The sequence below is a fragment of the Mauremys mutica genome, chromosome 5 (genome assembly GCF_020497125.1).
Source record: "Mauremys mutica isolate MM-2020 ecotype Southern chromosome 5, ASM2049712v1, whole genome shotgun sequence".
Classification (NCBI taxonomy): domain Eukaryota; kingdom Metazoa; phylum Chordata; order Testudines; family Geoemydidae; genus Mauremys; species Mauremys mutica.
In genome coordinates, this window is record NC_059076.1 from 60962863 (window position 1) to 60989856 (window position 26994).

General features: G+C 45.2%; 1 protein-coding gene across 2 annotated transcripts in view; it reads right to left on the reverse strand.

The window, feature by feature from the left end:
* Positions 1–3221: 3221 nt before the first annotated feature.
* The window catches only part of IQCM (IQ motif containing M), a 228279-nt gene continuing 204506 nt past the window's right edge, over positions 3222–26994 (reverse strand). The window contains exons 14-16 of one of the 2 annotated variants that reach the window (XM_045017611.1): positions 11593–11680; positions 4040–4153; positions 3937–3952 (exon numbers count right to left, since the gene is read on the reverse strand). In XM_045017611.1, the coding sequence (XP_044873546.1) occupies positions 11634–11680 (47 nt within the window). In that variant the 3' untranslated portion in view covers positions 3937–3952; positions 4040–4153; positions 11593–11633. Of the gene's footprint in view, positions 3953–4039; positions 4154–11592; positions 11681–26994 lie in introns of both variants that reach the window. The other variant, XM_045017613.1, reaches the window with a different exon arrangement.

The window sequence follows — 26994 nt, forward strand, 5'->3', positions numbered from 1 at the left end:
ACCATGAAAAACTTGCCAAATTTATAAGTCTTTGAACAATCTCAGTTTGCACATGCTTAGTCAGTTGAGGCTTGTTAGGAGATTGGAAGCTACATTTTCTAAAGATTCCATCTGTACTGGGCATGCACCATCTCCTCACAGCTGCTACTTGGTGACAAGATTGCACATATGCCATCCCCACAAAATGACTGTGAATGTTCCATCCCAGGACTGCCAGGGTTGAGCAGAACTTTTCCTGAAATTGCTCTTCCTGACTGCCAAGGGCACCAGAACTGAAATCAGAGAGATTGGTTCTCCTATGCACTCAGTGCTCTCCTTGCTGTGCCCACACAGCACTGAGGAGAAGGAAACGGCTTGACTCAAATGCAGAGGGGTGGGGAACTGGTGGGGAGGGAAGACAGTTTGGAGATATGGGCATGTGGGAGGATAGAAGCGAGGGGGGAAAGTGGTAGATGTGGTATATCTTGACTTTAGTAAGACTTTTGATACTGTCTTGCATGACCTTCTCATAAACAAACTAGGGAAATACACCTAGATGGAGCTACTATAAGGTGGGTGCAAAACTGGTTGGAAAATCATTCCCAAAGAGTAGTGATTCACAGTCAAGCTGGATCCAGTTCCGTTCAATGTCTTCATCAGTGATTTAAGTAATGGCATAGAGAGTACACTTAAAAAGTTTGTGAATGATACCAAGCTGGGAGGGGTTGCAAGTGTTTTGGAGGAAAGGATTAAAATTAAAAATAATCTGAACAAACTGGAGAAATGGTCTGAAGTAAATGGGATGAAATGCAATAAGGATTAATGCAAAGTACTCCATTTAGGAAAGAACAATCAGTTGCACACATACAAAATAGGAAATGACTGCCTAGGAAGGAGTATTGTGGAAAGGGATCTGAGGGTCATCATGGATCACAAGCTAAAAATAAGTCAACAGTGTAACACTGTTGAAAAAAAGGCAAATATCATTATGGGATATATTAGCAGTTGTTGTAAGCAAGACACGAGAAGTAATTCTTCCGCTCTACTCCACGCTGATTAGACCTCAACTGGAGTATTGTGTCCAGTTCTTGGCACCACATTTCATGAAAGATGTGGACAAATTGGAGAAAGTCCAGAGAAGAGCAACACAAGAGGGAAGACTGAAAAAAATTGGGTTTGTTTAGTTTGGAGAAGAAGGCTGAGAGGGGACATTCTTCTTAGCATATGCACAATGTGCTTCAGATGGCGTGTGACCAGGATTCATCACCAAATTTGGTCTGCTAGTTGGATCATTAGCTTTGCCATCCCAGGCCAGGTTCTGACAGGGAGTGTGACATGAATGCTGATCCATATTCCCCAGAGAGGACATGATAATTTTCAAGTACATAAAAGATTGTTACAAGGAGAAGGGAGAAAAAAATGTTCTCCTTAGCTTCTAAGGATAGGACAAGAAACAATAGGCTTAAATTGCAGCAAAAGTGGTTTAGGTTGGACACTAGGAAAAACTGTCAGAGTGGTTAAGCACTGAAATAAATTGCCTAGGGAGGTTGTGGAATCGCCATCATTGGAGATTTTTAAGAGCAGGCTAGACAAACACCTGTCAGGGATAGTCTCTAGATAATACTTATTCTTTCCATGAGTGCAGGGGACTGGACTAGATGACTTTTCAAGATCCCTTCCATCCTACGATTCTTTGATTCTAAGAGCAGGGAATAGGGGGACAAGGGCAGAGGGAAGGCAGAAGGCTGGGGTGGGGAGATAGGAATGAAAGTGGCTGGGAAAGGAGCAGAAACCAAGGACAGAGTTTTAAAATGGATATAGTTAAACTGGTGCAAACCCCTGTGAGTGAATAAGGAATGTAGGGGGAGAACAGGATCAGGAGCTCGGGGAGGTTGTGGGAGAGAACCGGAGATCGAGGGGTGGAGGTGTCGAGAAAGGAGGTGCAATAGGGGCCTGGGTGGGAGGTAGTTAGAAGCAGGAGACAGGGATGCTGGGGGGTGGTAGCTGTGGAGGGCGGAACATAGGCAGACACTGGGGCAAGGGCAGGAGCTGGGCGAGTGAGGGAATAGCAGCACAGTAGGGGACTGAGGCAGAGTCTAGGGAAGGGAGAAGCAGGGGAAGAGGGGCAGGAGCCATGGAGTGGGAGCAGAGGAGAGAGGTTTCGGGAAACAGGCAGGAGATGTAGATGGGGCACAAATTAGAGAGAGTGGGACTGGGAGGAGGGGACAGGGCAGGAGCTGGCTAGGGGGATAGGAGCAGAAAGGATAAGGGAGAGATTGGAGGATTCAGGGACACTGAACCATACTTCCCCACAGAATCTGGAATTGAACCCATGAATTCTAAGTCTCAGCATTTCTTTACGATCTAGCAAATAGTTATAGAACCAACTGGCAAAGTATGTGTCTCTAGCTCCCTCCAGTGGCAGGTCCACACAGAAGATAACAGCCTTCTATAGCAATCAGATCCTCCATTGGCTCAAGTGGCAGAGCACTCTGCTGTGGATCTAAAGACCCCAACCCTGCTGATGACATCCATGGGGGGGGTCAGTAAGGTTCCACAGGGTGACATTTTTGTTTTTATCAATGTTTAAATTTTACATGTACTTAGGAAATTACATTAAAACAAAGAAAACAAAACCCAGATATTAAAAGAACAGTATGGCCGCAAAGTCCAAGCACTCCAAAGTTAGCAAATGCCTTAATTAAGAGAACTGTGGTTTTTGGCTGCCCACTAAAAGTGGCTTGATTTCAGACTGTGCTGAGCCTCCTCTCTCTTGAAAATCAGTGAGATTGTTCTCTGAGCACTTGACCAAGGACAGGAGTGTGGAGTGAACAGGCTGCAGCTCTGCCCTGAGAGGACATTGGCAAATGGAGTTGAAGGAGTGGGGGCATTTATGAGGGGTGATGGGGATGGAGGCTGCCCACCCTTCTGTCAGGAATCTTTTTATTTGAATGAGTATTAACACTTTGGAAAAAGGATTCAATGCACTCCTCCACTCTCCCTCCCCCCATTAAAGGATGAGGGATATGTCATTTTAATCTCCCTACCAATCCTTCAGAAATCAGTGAAGAGCAGAGTTAGCAGAGAACAAAATCTGCCCACTCTTGGGGGGAGTTGGGGAGGAGGAGGGCAGATCATCTTTTAGAATTTCTTCATACATCATAAAGAAGCAGAAAAGGGAAGAGCCCAATCTCTGAAATCTTTTGCAGGTCACCTTTCCATTATTTTTAATACCACTCCTTTTATAATGACCCCTCTAGAAGATTAAAACCTCTGTCTTTAACAACTCTTTTTATTCAATACAAAACATGCGTGTTGTGTGGTTGTGCCTATGGCTTTTATGTTAGTGAGGTGAGGAGTCGGATGCTAGGGGAAATACATCACTGAAACATTATTTGTTACAAGGAATTGGATGGACTTTGAAAATGACAAAAGTAAAATAACTCAAAATTTTGGCCTCCCAACCTTTATTGTGATCTTGGTAGATGCTACTGCAGGACTTGAACTGTGTGCGCATCTGACTGCAAACTGTGTTACATAGTAATCTGCATACTTTACAATTCACAACCAAACTATCGAGCTAGCATGCTAAAAATAGGGTGTAGTTGTGGCAGCATGCCTGGTGGGATGGGCTAGCAGCCCCAAGGACACCCCTAGTATATTGGAGGGGAAAGTACTCAGGGCAGCTAGTCCCTCCTGCTGCTCATGCAGCTGTGGCTACACGCTGTTTTTAGCATGCTAGCTTGATCAGCAGCTCCCAATGGTGTTAGCATGTCCTTCCTGTCAGTTGTTCCTCCCTGAGACCTACTTTGATATGCCTGTCATCTATGGTTGTCTCATCAAATTCCACTCGGCTTGAAGCTGACCTTTGCGCTCTTGAAGGTGTTCTGGGCCTTCATAGTGACTGTATCACCCTCTGCAATGCTGGTGGGCTTGGTCAGGTTTACCATCTTCCTTGTGAAAAAGTCCATACCTGCAGGACAAATGTGACCAAACTCACTTAGTGGGAGCTGCCGGCTCTGAGCCCACCCATGGGGCAGCAAAAGGAATAGATTCTCACCTGTGGTAAACTAGCCCCAGTGACACCACGTTGATTTACAGCAGCTGAAGTTCTGACCCAAGATCTTCCTTCTCCATTTTAATCCCAAGCCTTTGTTATTCATTCGGGATGTGTCTATGTGAAGATGGTACAAAATGTTTCACTAATTAGTTCTGTGTGATTTTGCACCCTGAAATTCCAGTACCCCACCCCAGATTGGAAAAAATTCAGTGACGTGTATTTGATGACAATGGTTTCTGGGACTAGGATGTAGATTTAGTGAGCTCCTCTTGAGAGAGCAGCCATTTCACTTAGCAGACACCACAGTCTGATTGGGGAGAGGTGATAGCATCTTCTCATCACCCCTATTAGATCCCTTTCCTCAGTGCATCTCCCCTTACAGCTAAGGCATGTTGATCATGGAAGGAGTCCATCCTGGAAGCCAGGCATCCCCTCTCATATGCTTTGCTGGTTCTAGAGGTTGTTTTGACTGCTCTAGATAAGTGTCTCACTAGCAATCACCATCTCTCAGGAACATCCATTTGGGCAACCTATTAGTGATGTCTGTGAGTTTTCTGGGGATGTAATTATTTATAAAATTTGAGCTGGATTTACTGGGACAGAGGATTCTGCTCCATTTGCGCACACTGGTGTGTAGAAGAAGGGGAAAAGAAATTGGCCACATCTTCCCTGCTGCTGATTTCCCAACAGAGGTAGAGTCAACAGAGCAAACTCTTTCAGCACCTGCCGTCAGCCCTGGCATACATAGTATATCAGAGGAAGAGGCAATTGGGAAGGTGGCTGGAACTTGCTGCATTTCATCTATTTCCAGCTGGTGGATTGGCCCTAAGGAACTATTACCAGCTGGTGAAATTTAGAGCAGCCTTCACTGAGGTTAGTCTAAACATTGTTTTAACAACACTCCTTTTCATACCTCTGTTCTGCCTCTATTCCCACTGGTTTTAGTCCTCTTCTCCATTCCTAACATGTTACTGACTGTTAATGAACCTCTCCAAAGCAAACAGAAGAAGGGGGGGGGAGGAAGAAGTAGGTGTGCAGTAGTGCAGAGTATTTTCTATAACGTTGGTAAAAGGAGCCACTGCAGAAGACACATGTTCTATAGACAAACACAGGACATTTAACACATTGGCCAGGGCAATGCAGGCTAAACTTTCCCCAACATGCTTCAGATTTACATTACATTACAGAGCCAGTCTTGGTCTGTTTCTAGCTCTAAATTCCCTAATAATTGACATGACCACTGAAATAATGGGCCTTGATTATAACATGATGTATTATTCAGGCAATCCCCTCTCCTCCCAATTGCTTCCCCCTTCTCCTCCACCTCCCCCCAAAAAGGAATATTCACTGTTTTCTTAAAGGCAGTTTGGAGGAAAAGTCTCAATTTTATGAACAAGAGCAGTATTTGCAATTATGAATGCTAACATAAAGGTAATCAAATCTCACACTTTGGGAGAATGGGATCTAAATAACCACATGATGACTTGATGACCTCAGGTGTCAAGAAAAAACAACACTTTCCCACCTCTAGAGCATTGCACAATTCATCAGGCGTTCTGAGGGGTTTTAGCAGCTTTTCTCTAAAATATCAGGGGCCCCTATTTTGCGCCTTGTGTAGTCATTTACACCTGAGCAAAGTAGGTGTGAAATGCTCTCAAGTCAGAATTCTCCAGCCACTTAGGCCACTACTAGCATTTACATTTACACCTGTCTTGACTCAATGATCACACAAGGTGCAAAGCAGTAGACAATAAGACCACATGTATTTTCCATCTTTGGAGACAGTTTAGATTGGATTGGCAAATAAACCTATCTTCCCCAAATCAAGATGTCAAATACTTGCTACTCCAACTCTTTTTATGGAGTAGTATAGCAGGCCCTATTTTTTTTTCTGGCCATAGTCATTAAATGGCTCATCTTCATTTTTGTCAAGTTTCTACTTGGGGCAGCTGAAGACAGATGGAGAAATGTCATTGTAACCGGGTCTTTTCCTGGGCCGCCCCCCTGCTGGGTCTGTGCTCCCTTAAGAAAGCACTGTGAGACTTTTTTTTCACTGCAGCACCCGTGGCTTTTATTTACAAACAGTTCCCACCACCAGCGATACTATGTACAAACTTACAAGGCTTTTTGTCTCCTCTTTACAGGAGGTCTCCCTTCAGCCTGGAGACTACCCCTTCCCTGGCCATCCCCCCCTTTTCACTGGCTGCTAGCCAGCCTTTATAGCTCTTCAACGAGCAGGCCCCCAGGTGCAGCCAGTTCCAAAGGCCAGGCACCAGCCTTTTCCCCGGCCCCAATCTAGTTCTCCTGATTGGGGCTGGCTGAGCAGGGGCTAATTAGGTGCTTTTGCACCAGCACCCTGCTACAGTCGTCCTCAGCCATTTTACCACTCCTCCAATTCTTCCTCTAAGTTATGACAGCTGCTGCACTAGCCAAGGATATGACACAGAATACTCCGCACCCTGCCCTACTCCATTCCCCTCTTTAATCCCCCAGCATGCCCTGTTCACAGGGAGGGCAGGGATGGGTGGTACAGAGATAGCTAGGCTGGCTTTATGCCACCAAAGATTCCTATGTCAAAGGGAATCCTCATTCGCCCTAAAGGGCCATCCGTCCAGATGCTTTGTGCTGCCTCAGCAGCTGTCCTATCTCGGGGACTCTCTTTCTGCCCTGCCACCCCCACCAACATGATACAGTTCTGTGGCGATCTGGAAGCCTATTTCGCCGTCTCCGACTCAAAGAATACTTTCAGGACAACACTGAACAGCGCACGGATACACAATTACCCTCCCACCAACAGCACAAGAAGAAGAACTCCACATGGACTCCTCCTGAGGGTCGAAATGACAGTCTGGACCTATACATTGAATGCTTTCGCCGACGTGCACAGGCAGAAATTGTGGAAAAACAACATCGCTTGCCTCATAACCTAAGTCGTGCAGAACGCAATGCCATGCACAGCCTCAGAAACCATCCTGACATTATAATCAAAGAGGCTGATAAAGGAGGTGCTGTAGTCATCATGAACAGGTCTGACTACCCAAAAGGAGGCTGCCAGACAACTCTCCAATACCAAATTCTACAGGCCACTTCCCTCAGATCCCACTGAGGAATACACTAAAAAACTGCACCATATACTCAGGATACTCCCTACACTAACACCGGAACAAATCAACATACCCTTAGAGCCCCGACCAGGGTTATTCTATCTATTACCCAAGATCCACAAACCCAGAAATCCTGGACGCCCTATCATCTCGCGCATTGGCACTCTCACTGAAGGACTGTCTGGATATGTGGACTCTCTACTCAGACCCTATGCCACCAGCACTCCCAGCTATCTCCGTGACACCACTGATTTCCTGAGGAAACTACAATGCATTGGTGACCTTCCAGAAAACACCATCCTAGCCACCATGGATGTAGAGGCTCTCTACACAAACATCCCACACACAGATGGAATAAAAGCTGTCAGGAACTGGTTGCTGAGCTCTGTGCCTTTATCCTCACACACAACTATTTCAAATTTGATGACAATATATATCTCCAGATCAGTGGCACCGCTATGGGCACCCGCATGGCCCCACAATATTCCAATATTTTTATGGCCAACCTGGAACAACGCTTCCTCAGCTCCCGTCCACTCACGCCCCTTCTCTACCTACGCTACATTGATGACATCTTCATCATCTGGACCCATGGGAAGGAGACTCTGGAAAAATTCCACCACAATTTCAACAGCTTCCACCCCACCATCGACCTCAGCCTGGACCAATCTACATGGGAGGTCCACTTCCTAGACACCACGGTGCAAATAAGTGATGGTCACATTAACACCACCCTATACCGAAAACCTACCGACCACTATGCCTACCTTCATGCCTCCAGCTTCCATCCCGGGCACACCACAAGATCCATTGTCTACAGCCAAGCACTGAGGTACAACCGCATCTGCTCTAACCCCTCAGACAGAGACCAACACCTACAAAATCTCCACCAAGCATTCTCAAAACTACAGTACCCGCACGAGGAAATAAGGAAACAGATCAACAGAGCCAGACGTGTACCCAGAAGCCTCCTATTGCAAGACAAATCCAAGAAAGAAACCAACAGGACTCCACTGGCCATCACATACAGTCCCCAGCTAAAACCCCTCCAACGCATCATCAGGGATCTACAACCCATCCTGGACAATGATCCCACACTTTCACAGGCCTTAGGTGGCAGGCCAGTCCTCGCCCACAGACAACCTGCCAACCTGAAGCATATTCTCACCAGTAACTGCACACCGCACCATAGTAACTCTAGCTCAGGAACCAATCCATGCAACAAACCTCGATGCCAACTCTGCCCACATATCTACACCAGCTACACCATCACAGGACCTAACCAGATCAGCCACACCATCACCAGTTCATTCACCTGCACGTCCACCAATGTAATATACGCCATCATATGCCAGCAATGCCCCTCTGCTATGTACATCGGCCAAACTGGACAGTCTCTACAGAAAAGGATAAATGGACACAAATCAGATATTAGGAATGGCAATATACAAAAACCTGTAGGAGAACACTTCAACCTCCCTGGCCACACAATAGCAGATCTTAAGGTGGCCATCCTGCAGCAAAAAAACTTCAGGTCCAGACTTCAAAGAGAAACTGCTGAGCTTCAGTTCATCTGCAAATTTGACACCATCAGCTCAGGATTAAACAAAGACTGTGAATGGCTTGCCAACTACAGAACCAGTTTCTCCTCCCTTGGTTTTCACACCTCAACTGCTAGAACAGGGCCTCATCCTCCCTGATTGAACTAACCTCGTTATCTCTAGCTTGCTTCTTGCTTGCATATATATACCTGCCCCTGGAAATTTCCACTACTTGCATCCGAAAAAGTGGGTATTCACCCACGAAAGCTCATGCTGCAAAACGTCTGTTAGTCTATAAGGTGCCACAGGATTCTTTGCTGCTTCAGCAGCTTCAGATAGCTTGACGAGGACTGATGAATAGAGACCCAAATCTTTATGGTTTTCAGGAAGATAATATTACTGTAATATAGGCAGTATTTTTATATATATATACACACACCTAGGGCAGTGGTTTTCAAACTTTTTTCTGGCAACCCAGTTGAAGAAAATTGTTGATGCCAGCACCCTAACGGAGCTGAGGGTGAGGGGTTTAAGGTGTGGGAGGGGGCTCTGGGCTGGGGCAGGGGGTTGGGGTGTGGGAGGGGGTCAGGGCTGTGGGCTGGGGGTGCAGGTTCTGGGGCAGGGCCAAGCATGAGCGGTTTGGGGAAGGCTCAGGGATGGAGCAGGGGATTGGGGTGTAGGGTTGAGGCATGGGCTTAGCTCGGGCAGCTCCTGGTCAGCAGCACAGCTGGGGTGCTAAGGCAGGCATCCTGCTTGTCCCGGCATCGCAGACCGCACTGCGACCTGGAAGTGGCCAGTAGCAGATCTGCTCCTAGACGGAGGCACAGAAGCGGCTCCATGTGGCTCTTGCCCACAGGCACTGCCCCCCCCAGCTCCCATTGGCCTGTTCTCAGGGCGGGGGCAGCACGCATAGCCCCGTGGCCCCCCCGCCTAGGAGCTGGACCTGCTGCTGGCCGCTTCTGGAGTGCAGCGCTGTGTCAGAACTAGCCTGCCTTAGCTGGGCAGCACCATCAACGGGACTTTTAATGGCCCGGTCAGCAGTGCTGACTAGAGCCACTGTGACCCAGTGCCTTACATTCTGTGACCCAGTACTGGGTCACAACCCGCAGTTTGAAAACCACTGACCTAGGGTATACCATGAAGACCACAGGAACACTAAATACTTGTATGTAAGTGCTTCTAAATTGAAGTCCCCTTTATAACTATTATTTGCTTCAGCAGCAGCGTATCTCTAAGCCTTAAGGCCCCAGTCTTGCAAACACTTAGGGTGCAATCCACAAAGATACGTAGGTGCCTAAATCCTGTTTTTGACACTACTGCAATCCACAAATCTACCACTTGTCTGCTGCCTAACATCACACAGCACCAGGGTTTTTGCCTCTACATTGCAACCTCACTCTAGGTGCCCAGGCACCTATCTGCCACCTAAGCCTCAGAATAATTCCCAAACCAAGAAAGATAAGCATTTGGCTGCCGAAAGTCACATGCAGGGCCCAATCTTAAGCAAGCTACTGGATCAGGCCCCCCGAGGTGAGTTTATGCAAACCAGCTAGACGGGAGGAGAGGAACAGCTCCTTCCTAACCGCGGCCTAGTGGGATGTGCGAGACCCTGGTTCAAGTTGCCCCTCCTCCTGTGGGAGAGAAGGGATTTGAACAGGAATCAGCCATCTCTTAACCACTAGGCTATGGAATATTCTGATGTGGGTTTCCCTCAATCTCTCCTACTGAAGTTGTTCCACTTTAATTAAATATTATTTGGGCGAGTGACAGAGTTAGAATGATTCTGTAGCCTAGTGGTTAACGCACTCACCTCAGGGGTGGTATTTCAACTAGGTTTCTCCCTCATCCTGGGTGAGTATCCTATCCACTAGGCTAAAGTTTATGAGGGAGTTGCTGCCCCTCCCTATGCTATTTTGCTTTGGGCCCTGACTGCAACTTAGTTCCTAACCCTGTGGCTGCCTTTGTGGATCGCAGTCTACAGTGCCTATCTCTCCCCCTTCATCATATAGGAACCTAGGTGCCCAACTCAGGCCAGGTCTGCACTATAGGGACTATAGCAATATAGCTATGGCACCATAGTTATACCAGCATAAGTGTGTAGTGTAGACACAGCCTACACAAGAAGGATGTTTTGCGTCCCTGTAGGAACACCACCTCCCTGAGTGATGGTAGGTAAGTTAACAGAAGTATTCTTCCTCTGAGTGAGCTGCTTCTAGTCCAGAGGTTAGAGCAACATAGCTACTACTCTCAGTGGAGTGAATTGTTCGTACCCCTGAGCACTATTGCTATGTCAACCTAAGTTTTAAGCATAGACTGGGCCTCAGGCTTTTTGGGTCACAGTGTTGTTCCTATGATTTTCTAGTGCCATCAACATTGCAATGACTAAGTCCCTTAATGGATCTGGACCATGTAGACCCATTGCATTAAAAGTTTGCAGGATTAGGGTCCAAGATAGATTTGAGCCTTTAATGTTTAATGAAGAGAAACACTGAATCCTGAGAAAGAAAATATGACTGAGCAATTACTCGTGTGCATAGAGAGTTCCTGGTGGACAGGAACTATGTTTCCTACTTGAATTTGAAACTGATTTATGAAAAAAATAGTGCTCTCCAGCCTTGAGAGCTACACTATGTGGTTTCCATGCAGTTCCTTTGAGACAAGAAGCAATTTGTACATACTAAATACAAGTTTTACATCATGCTAATGAATTCTCAACATTCAAAACCACTCTATACATAATAGATCTGAAAAAGCAAAATACATAACATTAATATATTTTTAGTAAAACTGTAATAAGAATCTTGCAAATCATTATCTAATTGAACATCATAGTCTGAAGAGTTTCACGAGGATGCTTTTGACAATATTTTCCAGAAATTTAAATTTTAATTATTTTTTGCACACTTACTTTGTCAAGATAGAGCCTGAGTCTTGCACCTTGTGTAGTCCTTAACAGGTGTGCAAAGTAGGTGCTATGTAAATGTGAAATGATACACCTGTACAAAGTAGATGTATAATGCTATTACATCAGAATGGTAAGTGATTCTAGAAGGTGCAATGCAGTGGTGAATCAGGCTGTGAAGTGGAGCAGGTTTTATGAATAATTATTAACCCAAACCAGTAGTTAGTAAATTGGATAGTTGTTCTAACAGCCTAATTTCAGCTGATGCGCATCTGAAAAATCAATTGATTTCCTTGTAACTTCAAAACCTCTTCATTTGCAGTATGACCTCATCATCTCTCAACTAAAGCACATGTGGGGGGAGAGGGAGAGATGCACCTGTGAGGTTATTTTAATGTGCATTTATTCTGAGCTGGAAAACATTTCAGATAAATGTATTTCTCCTTCATAAATAAAATAAAAACCCTGAATACATAGATACATAGCTCAACCCTATTTACTAGGGCCCAGATCCACTCAGGGATTTAGGTCTGGCAACGCTGAATGTCCCATCTCTAACTTTTAGGTACCTGAAAAATCACAGGAACACCAGTGAGATCCACAAATCCTAGTTAGGTGCCTAGTCTCCCTGTACAATGAATGGAGAGAGACTGGCACTTTGGAATGTGAACCATGAAATGGATCAGAATATGATCATTCTGTCTCTTTCTCTGGCCCAATGACTCTCCCACTGTCAATAAATAAATAATGTTAGTGAGTGAGAAAGAGAGAGACTCAGTAGGCCAGTGGTTGGGGCACCCACCTGGGAGGCAGGAGACCCAGGGTCCAGTCTCCCTGCCCCCATCACTCTTTTATTATTTATCCAGAGTAGAACTGCTTCAACAGGGGAAACTGAGGGATCCCCACCTCAGATTGTTCTATAGCTCAGGTAGGAGACCCTATGTGAATCCTTTCTCCCTCTCTGGTGGAGAGGCAAGAATTGAACCTGGGTCTCCCACTTCCCAGTGGAGTGCTCTAACAAGTGGACTGAAAATTAAAAGGTGGGCACCTCCACCTCCAGCCAGATTTTAAATGATGCCCAATCCAGGCTCTGAGCATGCCTGCTGAATTGGGCCCTGCACACAACTTAGGTGGCTGAACACCTGTTTCCCTCCAGTACGTGGATCACTCTGGGGCTTAGGTGGAGGACCATCTGGGTACCTAGTGGGAACCAGCAGTGTGCATGCTCAGAGAGAGAAACAGGCACCGAGGAAACTTTTACCCTGAAAACGTAGGTGTTTTAATGAGCTTAGGCACCTATAGGTTTTGGCAGGAATTTTGTGGTTTACTGTGGAGTCTAAAACTGGGATTTAGGGGCCAGAGTCTGAGGTGCCTAAGTACCTTTATGGACTGGGGCCTAGGAGACTCCATCACTATCATGTATGAAAACTGCATATTCTCCTTGAAGCTAATCAAGCAAAAAAGGTGACAGAGCTCACATTATAAATGAATAGCTATTGTAGATCAAGAAGCCTACCCACCTCCCACTGGTGATCTTCATTGCTGTTGTACTTTATATATAAGTGGACTCACTGCTTTAGTCCTTTCACTAACACAGCAGCCTTTAGCTGCTGGTAAAGCTCTGTTTCTCAGGGGCTTTAATTCATGAATCTTTTTACTGATTGTGGCTTTCATTGGAAAAACAAATCTTCACTTTTTGCCATGGACATATTTAGCAGATGTATGTCAAGAAATTGGGCAAATGGGAAATGCTTTCCTAATAATTAGCTTTTTGATAGACCATTTGCATTTGTGTAAGTTCTCTAGTCTTAATTAAAATGTGATGGCTATATCTCCTATTTTACACTAGTAAAAATGGTGTTTAAATACAAGTTTGCAATACCCTTTGCAGGGAGAATATATTGCTAACATATAATTTAATAAGGAATATAAGAATTGCCATAGAGGAATGAAAGAATGGCACTTTTACACTTTAAATTACATCAGGTTATGTACTTATACTGGTTTATGCTGATTTGCCAATCTCTAACTTACACCACTATCATGCTATCTGGAGTGGTTCACAACCGTGAGTGTCAGCCTCAGGAGAGACTATCAAGAAGTGGGACTGAGACCCCAAATGGTTGTATGTTCTATAATTAGATTTCACCAAAGCAGTAATAAATGTGAACTCCTGAAGCACAGTTTGTTTACAGTGACTGTCTGCAGGCATGGCTGCTCGCAGCTCCCAATGGCTGCGGTTCGCTGTTCCTGGCCAATGGGAGCTGCGGGGAGCTGCGGGAAGCAGCGGCCCGTAGATTACCCTGACGGGCCGCGTGCAGCCCGCAGGCCCTGGGTTGCACACCATTGGTCTAAACACACTGTTATAAATTCAATGCCCATCTTAACCATACTAACAAAGGTGAAAAAGCTAGTGATCAATGGCTCCATGTCTAGTTGACAGCTGGTATCAAGCGGAGTGCCCCAAGGGTTGGTCCTGTTGCCAGTTTTGTTCAATATCTTCATTAATGATTTGGAGGATGGCATGGCCTGCACTCTCAGCAAGTTTGAAGATGACACTAAACTGGGAGGCATGGCAGATACACTGGAGGGTAGAGATAGGATACAGAGGGACCTAGACAAATTAGAGGAACCGAATGGCTTGGCAGCAGTTCTGCAGAAAAGGACCTAGGGGTTACAGTGGATGAGAAGCTGGATATGAGTGCCCTTGTTGCCAAGAAGGCTAACGGCATTTTGGGCTCTATAAGTAGGGGCATTGCCAGCAGATCGAGGGATGTGATCATTCCCCTCTATTCGACATTGGTGAGGCCTCATCTGGAGCAATGTGTCCATTTTTGGCCCCCACACTACAAGAAGGATGTGGAAAAATTGGAAAGAGTCCAGCGGAGGGCAACAAAAATGATTAGGGGGCTGGAGCACATGACTTATGAGGAGAGGCTGAGGGAACTGGGATTGTTTAGTCTGCAGAAGAGAAGAATGAGGGGGGGATTTGATAGCTGCTTCCAACTACCTGAAAGGAGATTCCAAAGAGGATGGATCTAGACTGTTCTCAGTGGTACCAGATGACAGAACAAGGAGTAATGGTCTCAAGTTGCAGTGGGGGAAGTTTAGGTTGGATATTAGGAAAATCATTTTCACTAGGAGGGTGATGAAGCACTGCAATGGGTTACCTAGGGAGGTGATGGAATCTTCTTCCTTAGAGGTTTTTAAGGTCAGGCTTGACAAAGCCCTGGCTGGGATGATTTAGTTGGGAATTGGTCCTGCTTTGAGCAGGGGGTTGGACTAGATGACCACCTGAGGTCCCTTCAAACCCTGATATTCTGTGATTCTATGAAACAGACTGGTTTTCAGCAATCAATTTGTCAGTGTTTGGCTGAGGCCTAAAGCCTTGGCAAGTGCTGGCACCTGGTTTGCCAGCCTCACAACCACATTTACATTCCCATGGAATTTGAAGTCAGTAATTTCTACTCTATTAAATGTCATTATTATACCTGAGTATAGATTTCATGATTTGTATTTACAGTTGGTTGGTAATCCCCCAGTGTTTCCAGTATTATTCTCTTTCTGCTCAAAGGCATTTTCTTAGTCATTTTGCCCGTCTTGGGTGAACTATCTTCTTAGGAACTTTCTTCACTATCTTACTATTACCTGTGGCTGATAAATTACTTCTGAGTCTTGCCTGTTCTTGTTGATTATAACTAAGTACAGTACTTAGATGAAGTACTGTTTTAAAAGTACATTGGATTGATGTTCTTGAATTTCTTGAAGCATTTCATTTTGTTTTCCCTTCTTATGAAATAATGTCACCATAGTAGTGTTTCAGCAGCAGACCAAGTGTGACCTTCTTCTTGCTCTGCAGAGTATGAAGTGGCACAAATATTAGAGGCTAGAGATGCAAAAGCTTTTATAGCATTGCCAGTGGCAAGTCAGTAGTATCTGCATAAATGGACGATGGTAAGGCAGTTCTACCATCCATTTCCATAAATACATGCAGTTCCTGTGTAATACACATCTAGTAAGACATTGATACTGTTGCCATCTCAGGAGTAGGAATCCTTTCTTCATTTACAGATCTAGAACCAGATCCTCAGCTGGTATAAATTAGCATAGATCAATTTAAGTTACCATCTGTTTATCCCACATACACAAGCCAGGGAGTTTATATTCAAATCAGTATCTGAAAAAAGTCCAGGGGTGTCGAGAACCATGTTTTTATTCTTTATTTATTTCAAATATCTATTCAAATGCACACTCCCCCTCCACACACAGAGTCAGTGTGCAGTACCGGGAAATGGTAGCAAAGCAGTAACTTGACTGCTACCGTGTGAAATTTTGTTAAATCTAAACCCAACATTTGATCTGATTAATGCAAAGCTATTGTGAGATTTCATGATTAACCCTCAAATCATAATAAATTCCATGACAGCTGAAATTAAATTTTCTGTCCCCTGAGTATTTTGTTTGTGCATTAGGGTAGAATAGCTTTAGCATTTCATCTAAAGACACCAAAAAGATGGGAGCAGGGAAGGATACACAAGTGTAAATCCTAAGTTTGTAAAAGACTTGGCATTCATCAAGCACTGTGTGGGTGGACAGTCTCTCTCTTTATGAATTAGGAACATGGAGTAATGATTAGGCTTCTGTTTTCTTCACTCAGTTATGCTGGCTTGTTGGTACTGAACATGTGTTGAAGTACTGTAGTGCTTTAAGCATAAGGAGTCAACTGTGTGTTTTGTTAATCTCTGTCATGTCACAGATGTCATTTGACCTGACATTACCCAGTGCAATGGAATGCCAGTATCATACTGTGGTAGAGATTTAAAGAAACAGGATTTTTCTTATCTTCCCTTTTTTGCTGGTAGAAGAAATATAGTAAGTGGCACTAGGTCTACTGAAGGGCTGTTTGACATTGTAAACTGGTTACAGGATATTTAACTATGCAGAAAAGGCTTTCTTTTAACTTATATTATCAGTAGACAGGGATCACAACAGGAACTTTGACTTTATGAATTTTGGACTGAGCCACACATCTGAATCTGCCCCTAAGTTGTAGGTTCCAAAGTCAGACAGTGTCTGTTTTCTAGTTCCAGTTTAGTTCAAATGTGACTGAATTGTCACAGGAGCTCCTCATGAGCTTTCGTTGTTGTTGAATCCAATGCTGATCCCTAAACACTAGTGATAACATAATCCAGAACTAGATTTGAAAATTTTCCCTTTGCATTTTTCTAGTCTTCAGCTGACAAATTAGAATTGGAATTTTACCATATTAATAATATTGAGAGGAAACAAGAGCCATTGGCCACAATGGTGTTGTGGATCTGGAACATACAACTGGAATGCTTTCCCACAGTACATACCCACTGAGCTGATATTTGTGTGGCTTTCCTTCTCCCTACATATTTCTCACTCCCACTTATTCCAGCATTCCACAACATCCAAAGATTTAACTATATTGTTAACTTTTAATGTACTGAGTTCTTGATCTCAACAATTTTACTCATTTTTTACTAAGGTACTATTGCACCAATGTGTTGTAATTCCAGGGATAACATAAGAATACAAACGAGGCGGTGTTTTTTTTTTCTAATTTCTCATACAGGTTCCATTCTTTGTTCTTGCACTCTACACATTCTATAAAGATATTGCCTTACAAACACACATTCCAGGCCATACAATCCACATGCTTCACCTGACAGTTAAAATTGCACAGGGGGGTGCAATTCACTAATGTTCTAGACGAGGGGTTGGCAACCTTTCAAACTGGCATGCCGAGTCTTCATTTATTCACTCTAATTTAAGGTTTCGCGTGCCAGTAATACATTTTAATGTTTTTAGAAGGTCTCTCTCTATAAGTCTATATTATATAACTAAACTATTGTTGTATGTAAATTAAATAAGGTTTTAAAAATGTTTAAGAAGCTTCATTTAAAATTAAATTAAAATGCAGAGCCTCCCGGATTGGTGGCCAGGACCCGGGCAGTGAGAGTGCCGCTGAAAATCAGCTTGTGCGCCGCCTTCGGCACCCGTGCCATAGGTTGCCTACCCCTGTTCTAGACTGGGCCTGTTTTTCATAGTCTCTGCAAATGTAAACACAAACTTGTGACTATTATGGCACATGGAAATTCCTGCTGCTGCCTCCACAGACATTGAGGCTCCTTGTCTACTGATCTGAGGTGGTTTTGTTGCTCCAGGGGGATCATAGGATTCCAGGGGACACAGCTTTGCATAGGCCCTTGGCACAGCAACACAAAGGATAAAGAAGGTGAATGGGTCAGATTAGTTAGAGGAAGGGGCATGACCAGAAGATTCACTGATGAATGGATTCTCATCTGCCCATTCCCTGAATGGGGGGATGAAGGAAGCTATTCTAGCTTTTAAGAGCTCTGAAGTTACTCTAATGCATTAGGAGCAAGGATTCCTCTCTGCATGTCTGCTTCGCACCCACACTGGCTACTAAGATCACATTCTGGCCAAAGGATTTTCCCCAGAGTGTACAAATCCTTTAAAGATGTAGCCCTGCATCAGCAGAAATTTAATAAAAGATACTGTAGCAGGGCAGGCTGTGCTCCTGCCTTTTCACACCGCAGAAACTGCAGTGGAGTCTACTGGTCATGTATCCACCATGCCATTTATAGAAGCTCCCTCTACCAACACTCTTACAGTCCCATGCAGCAGTATGATTTACAAGATCCGCTATGTTTTAGGCCCTCGCTTCCCAGCCTGAGAAGAGCAGAGGTCTCCTGTCCCTGAAGCCTCCATGAGAGTGAGCTCGACTAGTAGCCCTGTTCCTCTCTTCCCCTTGCACTTCCTTCCTTTTTATCATTCTTGAGGTGATGAGCTAATTGGCTAATTAGCTTGCTTAGCCCACCAGCCTGATTAGCCAAATACCCTGATCAGCTTTCTCTAGAGGAACTAACTGGTGTCAGACTGCAGGCTCACCTGTTAACTCTCTGCTCTCTGTCACCGTTATAGCTGTCTATTTCTGACAACAACATCAAATAATTACTTGCCTATTTTAATCCAACTGCTCTGGAGAGGAGGCAGGTCACTCTTTAATGAAATATTTTTTTGTGGGTTTTGCAATGTTTCCTGCTATTTATTTCTTTGTTCATGAGATACATATATTACCTCTCTCTCTTTCAATCATTTCCTTTATTTCATGGCATTTACCCAGTGCAGTGCCACACAACTATCATCTGTGCCTCTTTTTACCATTGCTCTTTTCTTGGGAGTAAGATCTCCAGGGTGGCACATGGAAAAGGGAGAGTAAACTAACTCCAACAGTGATATTGTACATGTACATTAGTGGGCTGATAGCTGGAAACATAGACCTCTTGGCAACTTAAATATTAATGAAGAAATCCAGCTGCAATGTATATATTATAAAAAAGAAAAAGGAAGCATTAAAATCAATGTGTATTCTATAATATATGATTTTGAAAAATCCCCCATAGAGCAGCAGATAAAGTGTGTGTATTTTTGAAGTATAGCATGGGGTTTTATCCACTGATTTTAATGTGAGTCAGGACAAAAAGCCATGTATAAGAAAGTAAAGGTTTCAAGCAGCCCAGCTTCATTATGGCTACAGGCTGAGAGGGTGGTGACCATTCCTCAATTAAGTTTATTTGGTAACACCCACGAGTGACTGCATATCAGAGGGAACTACTGCACTTCTCCTCCAACCTAGACAGCAGATCAGCATTTCAAAAGACAGTTGAGTTTCATTAGTATTTCATAACTCCCAATTCAGTTTCTTAAGTAGCAGAAACATTTTAAGGGACCCCTGCTGTCTGGAAAGTGCAATAGCTAGGCTAGAGGGGAAACAGGAGCAAACTAATGACAAAGGGCTGGGAAGGACTAAAGAATTTGGCTGATTTAATAGTGCAAACATTAAAATTTTTAGATCGCTCAGCTAAAGCAGGGGAGAACATATTTTTACAGTTCTTGTGCACAAAAACTGCATTTGGACACAAAAAAGTCAAATCACCTAATTTGCAAACAAAATACCAATTTTGTGGCCATAAAATCTACAAAAAAGCTAGTTTGAACATTTTCCAAAGCCAGACTCTAAAATACTGTAGGAACTGGGAAACCATCAAACTAAAAAAGCATCATTAACCAGATAAAGCAGCTATGATATACAGCTTAATGCAGTATACAGTATAATATATTGTACTGAAACGCCAAATAAACCTCTGACATCAATCATACCAATCTGGCCCTAATGTTAAGGAAGATTAATATAGTGAAATTTAGCTAACCGCAGGAGTAAAGGTGTTTTTAATGGTTTTTTAATTAATGACACCAGTTCACACTGATGCAGATTAGAGAACTGTTCCAAAGAGCAGGAGGAGAACAGCAAGAGATCTTTGAAATTATACACTCAGACATTTTAAGATCAAAAGGGACCATTGTGATCATCTAGTCTGACCTCCTGCACATTGCAGACCACAAAACCTCACCCACCCACTCTGGAAATAGACCACTAAACTCTGGCTGAGTTACTGAAGTCCAGAAATCCTAGTTTAAAGATTTAGTTCAAGTTACAGAGAATTCACCATTTACTCTGTAAGTGACCTATGCCCCATGCTGCTGAGGAAGGTGAACTGCCCCCCGGGTTTCTTCCAGTCTGACCTGTGTGGGGGGTAGGGTGACCAGACATCCCGATTTTATCGGGACTGTCCCGATATTTGCTTGTTTGTCCCGCGTCCCGACCAATGTTAGGTCGGGACACTGGACAAACAAGCAAAGGCTCCGGAGCCTGGAAGGGCTCGCGCCCTTCCCCGCCCCGACTCCGCCCCCTCCTTCTCCAATTGGATCCCTCCCCAAATCCCCGCCTCTTGCCAAGCAAACCATGCCCAGGAGACGCAGGGGAACGCGGGGCCGGGGTGAGTGTGAGTCTGGCTTGGCCCCGAGCAGGCAGGACTCGGGCGCGGTACCTGGAGAGAGATTAGGGGGTGGCCTGCGGGGCCAGGCGGTGGCTGTTCTCCCCACCTGGGCAGCGGGACGTGGGAGCAACTGCTGCTGCAGCTCCCACTGCCGCGGGGGGAGGAAGCGGCCAACCATGTGGCGCCTGGGCCCGAACCCCCCGAGCCCGGGCCTGCTGCGGGGACCCAGCAGCACACACACTGCGCCCAGCCGCTGGCCAGTCGCGTCTGGGCTGGCTGCCCAGCTGGTGCAATCCCGCGGCGGAGGCATCGGCAGCCCAGCCCCGTTCATTCCCCTGTGGGACCCGAGCGGGATGGGGGGGCTGGGGCCTGCTGCCCCCACTCCAGGGCCGCCCGCGGATTGCACCAGCTGGGCAGCCAGCCCAGACGCGACTGGCTAGGGGCTGGGCGCGCGCTGTGTGTGCGCTGGGTCCCCGCAGCAGGCCCGGGCTCGGGGGGTTCGTGGGCACAAGAGCCGCAGCTGCCAAGCTTGGCCAGCGGCCGCTTCCTCCCCCCGCGGATGTGGGAGCTGCAGCAGCGGCTGCTCTCAAGTCCCGCTGCCCAGGTGGGGAGAACAGCCTCCACCGCCTGGCCCCGCAGGCCACTCCCTACTCTCCCTACAGGTACCGCGCCCGAGTCCTGCCTGCTCGGGGCCAGGCCGGACTCACACTCACCCTGGCCCTGCGCTCCCCTGAGTCTCCCGGGCCTCCCTCCAGCACTTGTGGAGGGAGGAGGAATCGGGGGTGGGGGATTTATTTATTTTTTGCTCTGCCGCCATTTTTTCCCCCTCTGCCCCCCCCCCCGCGTCCCGATATTTGACCTGGGTGATCTGGTCACCCTAGTGGGGGGGAATTGCTGCCCAACCCCAAATATGGTGATCAGCTAGACCCTGAGCATGTGGGCAAGACCCACCAGGCAGATACCTAGGAAATAATTCTCTGTAGTAACTCAGAGCCCTCCCATCTAGTGTTCCACCAGTAGCAGTTCGGGATTTTTGCTACTGGCAGTTGCTGATGGGCTACATGCCACTGTAGGCCGTCTCATCACACCATCCCTTCCATAAACTTATCAAGCTCAGTCTTGAAGCCAGTTAGGTTTTTTGCCCCCACTGCTTGCCTTGGAAAGCTGTTCCAGAACTTCATTCACACACACAAAATAGAAAATAAAAAAACAATCAATGTTAGATTTTGAAAGAAAACTAATTTACTTGATTTTTATAAATATTTCCTGTTGTATACAAAATATTCAAAATGATACAAAATGCTGTGGTATCCACATTAGGGACATAGCCCTTATTTTTTTATAAATTCCACTGAAAAGTCACCCTGGTTATCAAAAGTGATTCTCTTTCTCCCATGCCAATAGGGAAATGTGGGTGGGATAGCTGATCTAGTAATTTATTTCGAGATTTATTGTGTAAATCAGTCTCTAGGCATTTACAATTTTTTAAAAACATAACATGCAAAATCAGACATTAAAAAACGATAAAAGGATTTGGAAAAAGAGACTTCCAAGACCTAATCCAACCCTCACTCTCACCTCTATATTTCTCCTACAGGATATAAAGACACCTAACAAAACAACAAAATAGCTCTAAAAAGGCTCCCCTGCCATCAAATAAATTTCCTCTAAGAGCCACCACAACAGGCCAATAAAAACCTCATCAAAGCTCTTCCCTAGGAAAAGCTTGGGACAGCTGGGTACCCTTGCAGCATCTTTAAATCTGTGCTGTGCTGAACCAAGTAGGGAAGCTAATTCCAGCCCCAAGGAGATTGCTCTGCCACCAGCAACCTCGCTTCTAAACCAGGAAATTATCTATTTAAATGCCTGAGTATCGCAACTGCTTCAATTTCAAACAGAGACCAAAATAGTTTTGTTTTGTTTTGTTTTTTCAAATAGCAAGAACCCAGCACATAAGTGCAGGCCAGCATTTAAGGTTCTAAGGGCTTGGTCCTACTCCACTGGAGTCAATGGGAGCTTTGTCATTGACTTCAACAGGCACAGGATCGGGCAGTGAACCAGTAAACAACGAATCCCTCATGCTTCACCTGGAAATAATTTGGCAGCTCTTGAAAGTCATTGAGCACTGATTAATAAGTGAACTGCACAAGCTGCCATTTCTCTCACAGTCATTCTGTCAAACTAGTCATTTGGTAAAATGACTGAAATTTACACATTTGGCTAAGTGGCCATTTCACATAGGCTTTTAACCATATGAATAGAACCTCCAGGTATTAGGTCAAATGAGAATGAAATAAAATGACAATAAGAGCTTGATTCTAGACTGATGCCTCTTTTACAAAAGTCTGCTCAGGCAATCAGACAAACTTATTAAACTTATTTAATTAAACCAATAGTGGAGCTTCACTATAACCAGACCCTACCTTTATACTAGTTGTGCAATTTAATCTTTTTCTTTAAACTGTGTGTCTCTACAGTTGGGGTGGAGCATGTGCAGTGTCTTGTATTCACAGCATTACTTTGTGGGGACTGAAAATGCACCAGACCTCTTTTCTTCACCCCACACTACTGCAGGGAGTTCTGCAAAGACAGAGGTTTCTGACAGGGATTACACTTTATTCTCGACATAGTGGAGGCCACTAGAAGTATGTATTTTCAGCATAGCAACTAGAGGTTCTAGCAGAAAGTATCTACAGCTCCTGCTCTCACTTGGAAAGATGCATCTTCATCACCATCGATGGAAGCCTTCTTTTCTCTTTCCTCTCATGTGGCTGGAGCCAAAAACTAACCAAATGCAACCAATCTACCACAACAGTCTTTCCAGTAATGTGTGTGTGACACCTTCATTACATGAAATGTATTTATGCTTTAGTACTCTAGCATTGCAGCAAGTCACGTGGACCATGTACTAACACTAGAGAGTGAATATTTTCAAATTGACAAGCTGATACATTTAAGTGGGAAGGCACAAAATGAGTCTCATTAGAAAAGCCAACTATAAAGGTAGGTTTGTTTTTTTAAATATATGTTCAAACCAGGGGTGGGCAACCTGTGGCCCAGGGGCTGCATCCAGCCCTCCAGATGTTTTAATTCATCTCTTGAGCTGCCACCAGGGAGCAGGGTCTGGGGCTTGCTGTGCTCTGGCACGCCAGCTGGGGAGTGGGTTAGGGGGCTTACCCTGCTCCGCACGGCTCCCAGAAGCAATGGCATGTCTCCTCTATGGCTCCTATGCATAGGGGCAGCCAGGGGGCTCTGCATGCTGCCCCCGCTGCAAGCGCCACTCCCCACAGCTCCCATTGGTTGAGAACCATGGAAGCTGCAGGGGCGATGCCTGCAAATGGGGCAGCGCACTGAACCATGGCCACACCTCCATGTAGAAGCCAGAGGGGGGACATGCCCTGTTTCTGGGAGCTGCTTGAGGTAAGTGCCCGCCCAGAGCCTGCATCCCTGACCGCCTTCTGTGCCCCAATCTCCTGCCCCAGCCCTGATCCCCCTCCTGCCCTCTGAACCCCTCGGTCCCAGCCTGAAGCTCCCTCCTGCACCCCCAACCCCTCATCCCCAGACCCACTCCAGAGCCTGCACCCCCAGCTGGACCCCTTCCCACCGCCTGCATCCCAACCCCCAATTTCACGAGCATTCATGGAGAACCATACAATTTCCATACCCAGATGTGGCCCTCGAGCCAAAAAGTTTGGAAACACAAACACTGGAACTGTAGCAAACTGAAGGTCAAGCAGGGAGTTATTTTCACTTGCTATGATTTTCTTTCCACCATGTCTCTGTTCCAATTAGTGCAGTGGTTCTCAAACTTTTGTACTGGTGACCCCTTTCACATAGCAAGCCTCTGAGTGCAACCCCCCCTTATAAATTAAAATACTTTTTATATATTTAGCACAATTATAAATGCTGGAGGCAAAGCGGGTTTTCGGGTGGAGGCCCCCCTGGAATAACTTTGTGACCCCCAAAGGGTCTCAACCCCCAGTTTGAGAACCCCCGATTTAGTGTATGTGTATTTTTTCCCTTTAACAAGACTCTGCAAACACTATTCAAACCCCACACTACATGACACAGGGTTAATGAGCTAATGTGGGCTCAGGCTCAGGCAGCTCTGCTCCATCACACCTTTGATAGATGTCAGACATGGAAGGAGGAGCTTAGAAGGAGGAAAACTAGCACAGTAGGTGGAAGATTAGAGAGGCAAGTACAAGATCAATTCTCAGTTCCTGCAGAGAGGGCTGACTGAAGACAAGTATCCCTTGGATGACTGCTGCCTGGCAGCTCCTCCTGGAAGGAAGGGCTGGTGGCCAGCCAGCCTGCCACATGCTAATCCACCTTGCATCAAGCGAGAGGTTTTCTCATAATCAGTTTGATATATATCACATTAACTCAACAGCCTCTGCGAGCTTAAATCTTTAGAAGATTGTATCTTTGAGAGAATATGTTCAATGAGAATCTTTTTCTGGTGGTCCAGGGTTCCTTAAACATAACTTCTCACAGTTCAAGAAGTGCAAAACCATTAAGATGATGGAATGTAAGAGCCACACGTCAGTTCTTCCACTAAGAAGGCAAATGCTGATACAAAATTACCCATCATTTACAGTTACTAGATGATAGATGCTTTCTTACATGTGACATTGTACAATAAAGAATAATATATTTAATGGTGTGGTTGCTAATTAAGCAAGCAACTTTAGGTATTTGATTTAACACCTGGTCCTAACATTGCCATATTACTAAATGATAAATAATGTGGTTACATGCCCGAACCTTTAACTAACTTATTAGAATCAAAGTTGACCTCTCTTTACAGACAAAATTCCTCATAGTATTATTTTATTTTATTTATACTTTTATAAATATAAATAAACTTCAATAAGAGCACCCTGTCAGTGCTCTGGACACCCTTGACAAAAATATAGTAATAAATAAATAGACTCATCAGCTACTCCAATCACAGGGACAACAAACTGATCAACATCTGTACAAAGTGCACACCAGAATTCTACACCACCACCACCACTACCCGGCCCTGCCCAGCACCCATCTACGAACAGATAAGGGTGAAAAGGTGGGACATGCAGAGTGAGCTGACAAAGTCTCGCTGTTCTAGACATGAGGAAGAAATGAGTTCCAAAGGTCTGGGCAGGGGCTGCTCCAGGCCCCAGCACGCCAAGTGTGTGCTTGGGGCGGCAAGCCGCGGGGGGTGCTCTGCCGGCGCCACGAGCGTGGCAGGCAGGCTGCCTCCGGCGGCTTGCCTGCGGAGGGTCCGCTGGTCCCGCGGCTTCGGTGGACCTCCCACAGGCGTGCTTGCGGAGGGTCTGCTGGTCCCGCGGCTTCGGAGGACCTCCTGCAGGAATGCCTGTGGGAGGTCCGCTGAAGCCGCGGGACCAGCGGACCCTCCGCAGGCAAACCGCCGGAGGCAGCCTGGCTGCCGTGCGTGGGGCGGCAAAATCCCTAGAGCCGCCCCTGGGTCTGGGGCCATAGGCGAGAACACGCTGCCAGCTGCCCCCACTCTCTCATACCAGTGGGGTTTTAGCTCAGGCACCTGTTCTGACTACAGCAGTATGCCATGGAGAGAGAGAGAGAGTCTCTGAGATGGTCAGGTCCAGCTCATTTAGGGCTTTATATGTGAAAGTCATTCTGGAAACCAATAAGAAGCCAGTGCAGATCACAGAGCACATGTTTAATATGCTCCCAGAGAACACACTGTTTACCAAACCGGCTGTCAAATGATACATACCTGGTAGGCACATAACTACTTAAGATTCAACCCTGCATTTCATTTGTGGCACTCATTTCTGTGGGTGTAATTTGTGTCTGTGCTTGAACTCAGCTGATGATTACCCCATGTGCAAACCATGGTTTCCACAACCATTTCTTTTAGTTCTTTAAAGGATTCAGATCATTACACTAACTGTGCTCCACTAAACAGCAGCGTCTAGAGCACATTCCTTTCAAAGCAAAATGGCAGTAATTAGTTCTAACACGTTTGAAAGATTAATTTTTGTAGATATTCATCTAATGTATTAGAACTAATCACTGCCATTTTGCTTTAAAAGGAAAGTTATGTGGAAACTGCTGGCTAAAGAATCACAGTTAATATAAGAAGAAGACTGGAATAAAAGGCCTTTGCGAGTTGGAGCAGGCTGGACATTCTGATTAAAAACTAGAATAAAGCTCAGACAACAATCTTAGTTAAAAGAGGAAATAGATTTGTTAGGTGACCAAAATGTGTGATGGCCACTACAACCAGGTACAATACAGCTACCAAGTTTTGGAAACTCTGCAGTCTAGACACACCATTAAGGGGAAGGCCTAAAGGAGTTATCAGAGCAGCTTAAATATTATTTTATTTTTAAATAAAAAAGAGCATTTCAACTAACTGGAAACTTTTACTGAGAACTTTGGTTTTAGTCAAAACCAGAATTATTTTCAGTTTTCAGTGACCAAATTTAAAACTGGAAAATATTGGTTTTCAATTGCCAAAACTCAAATTTTCAAAAACAAACTGACAAAAGCC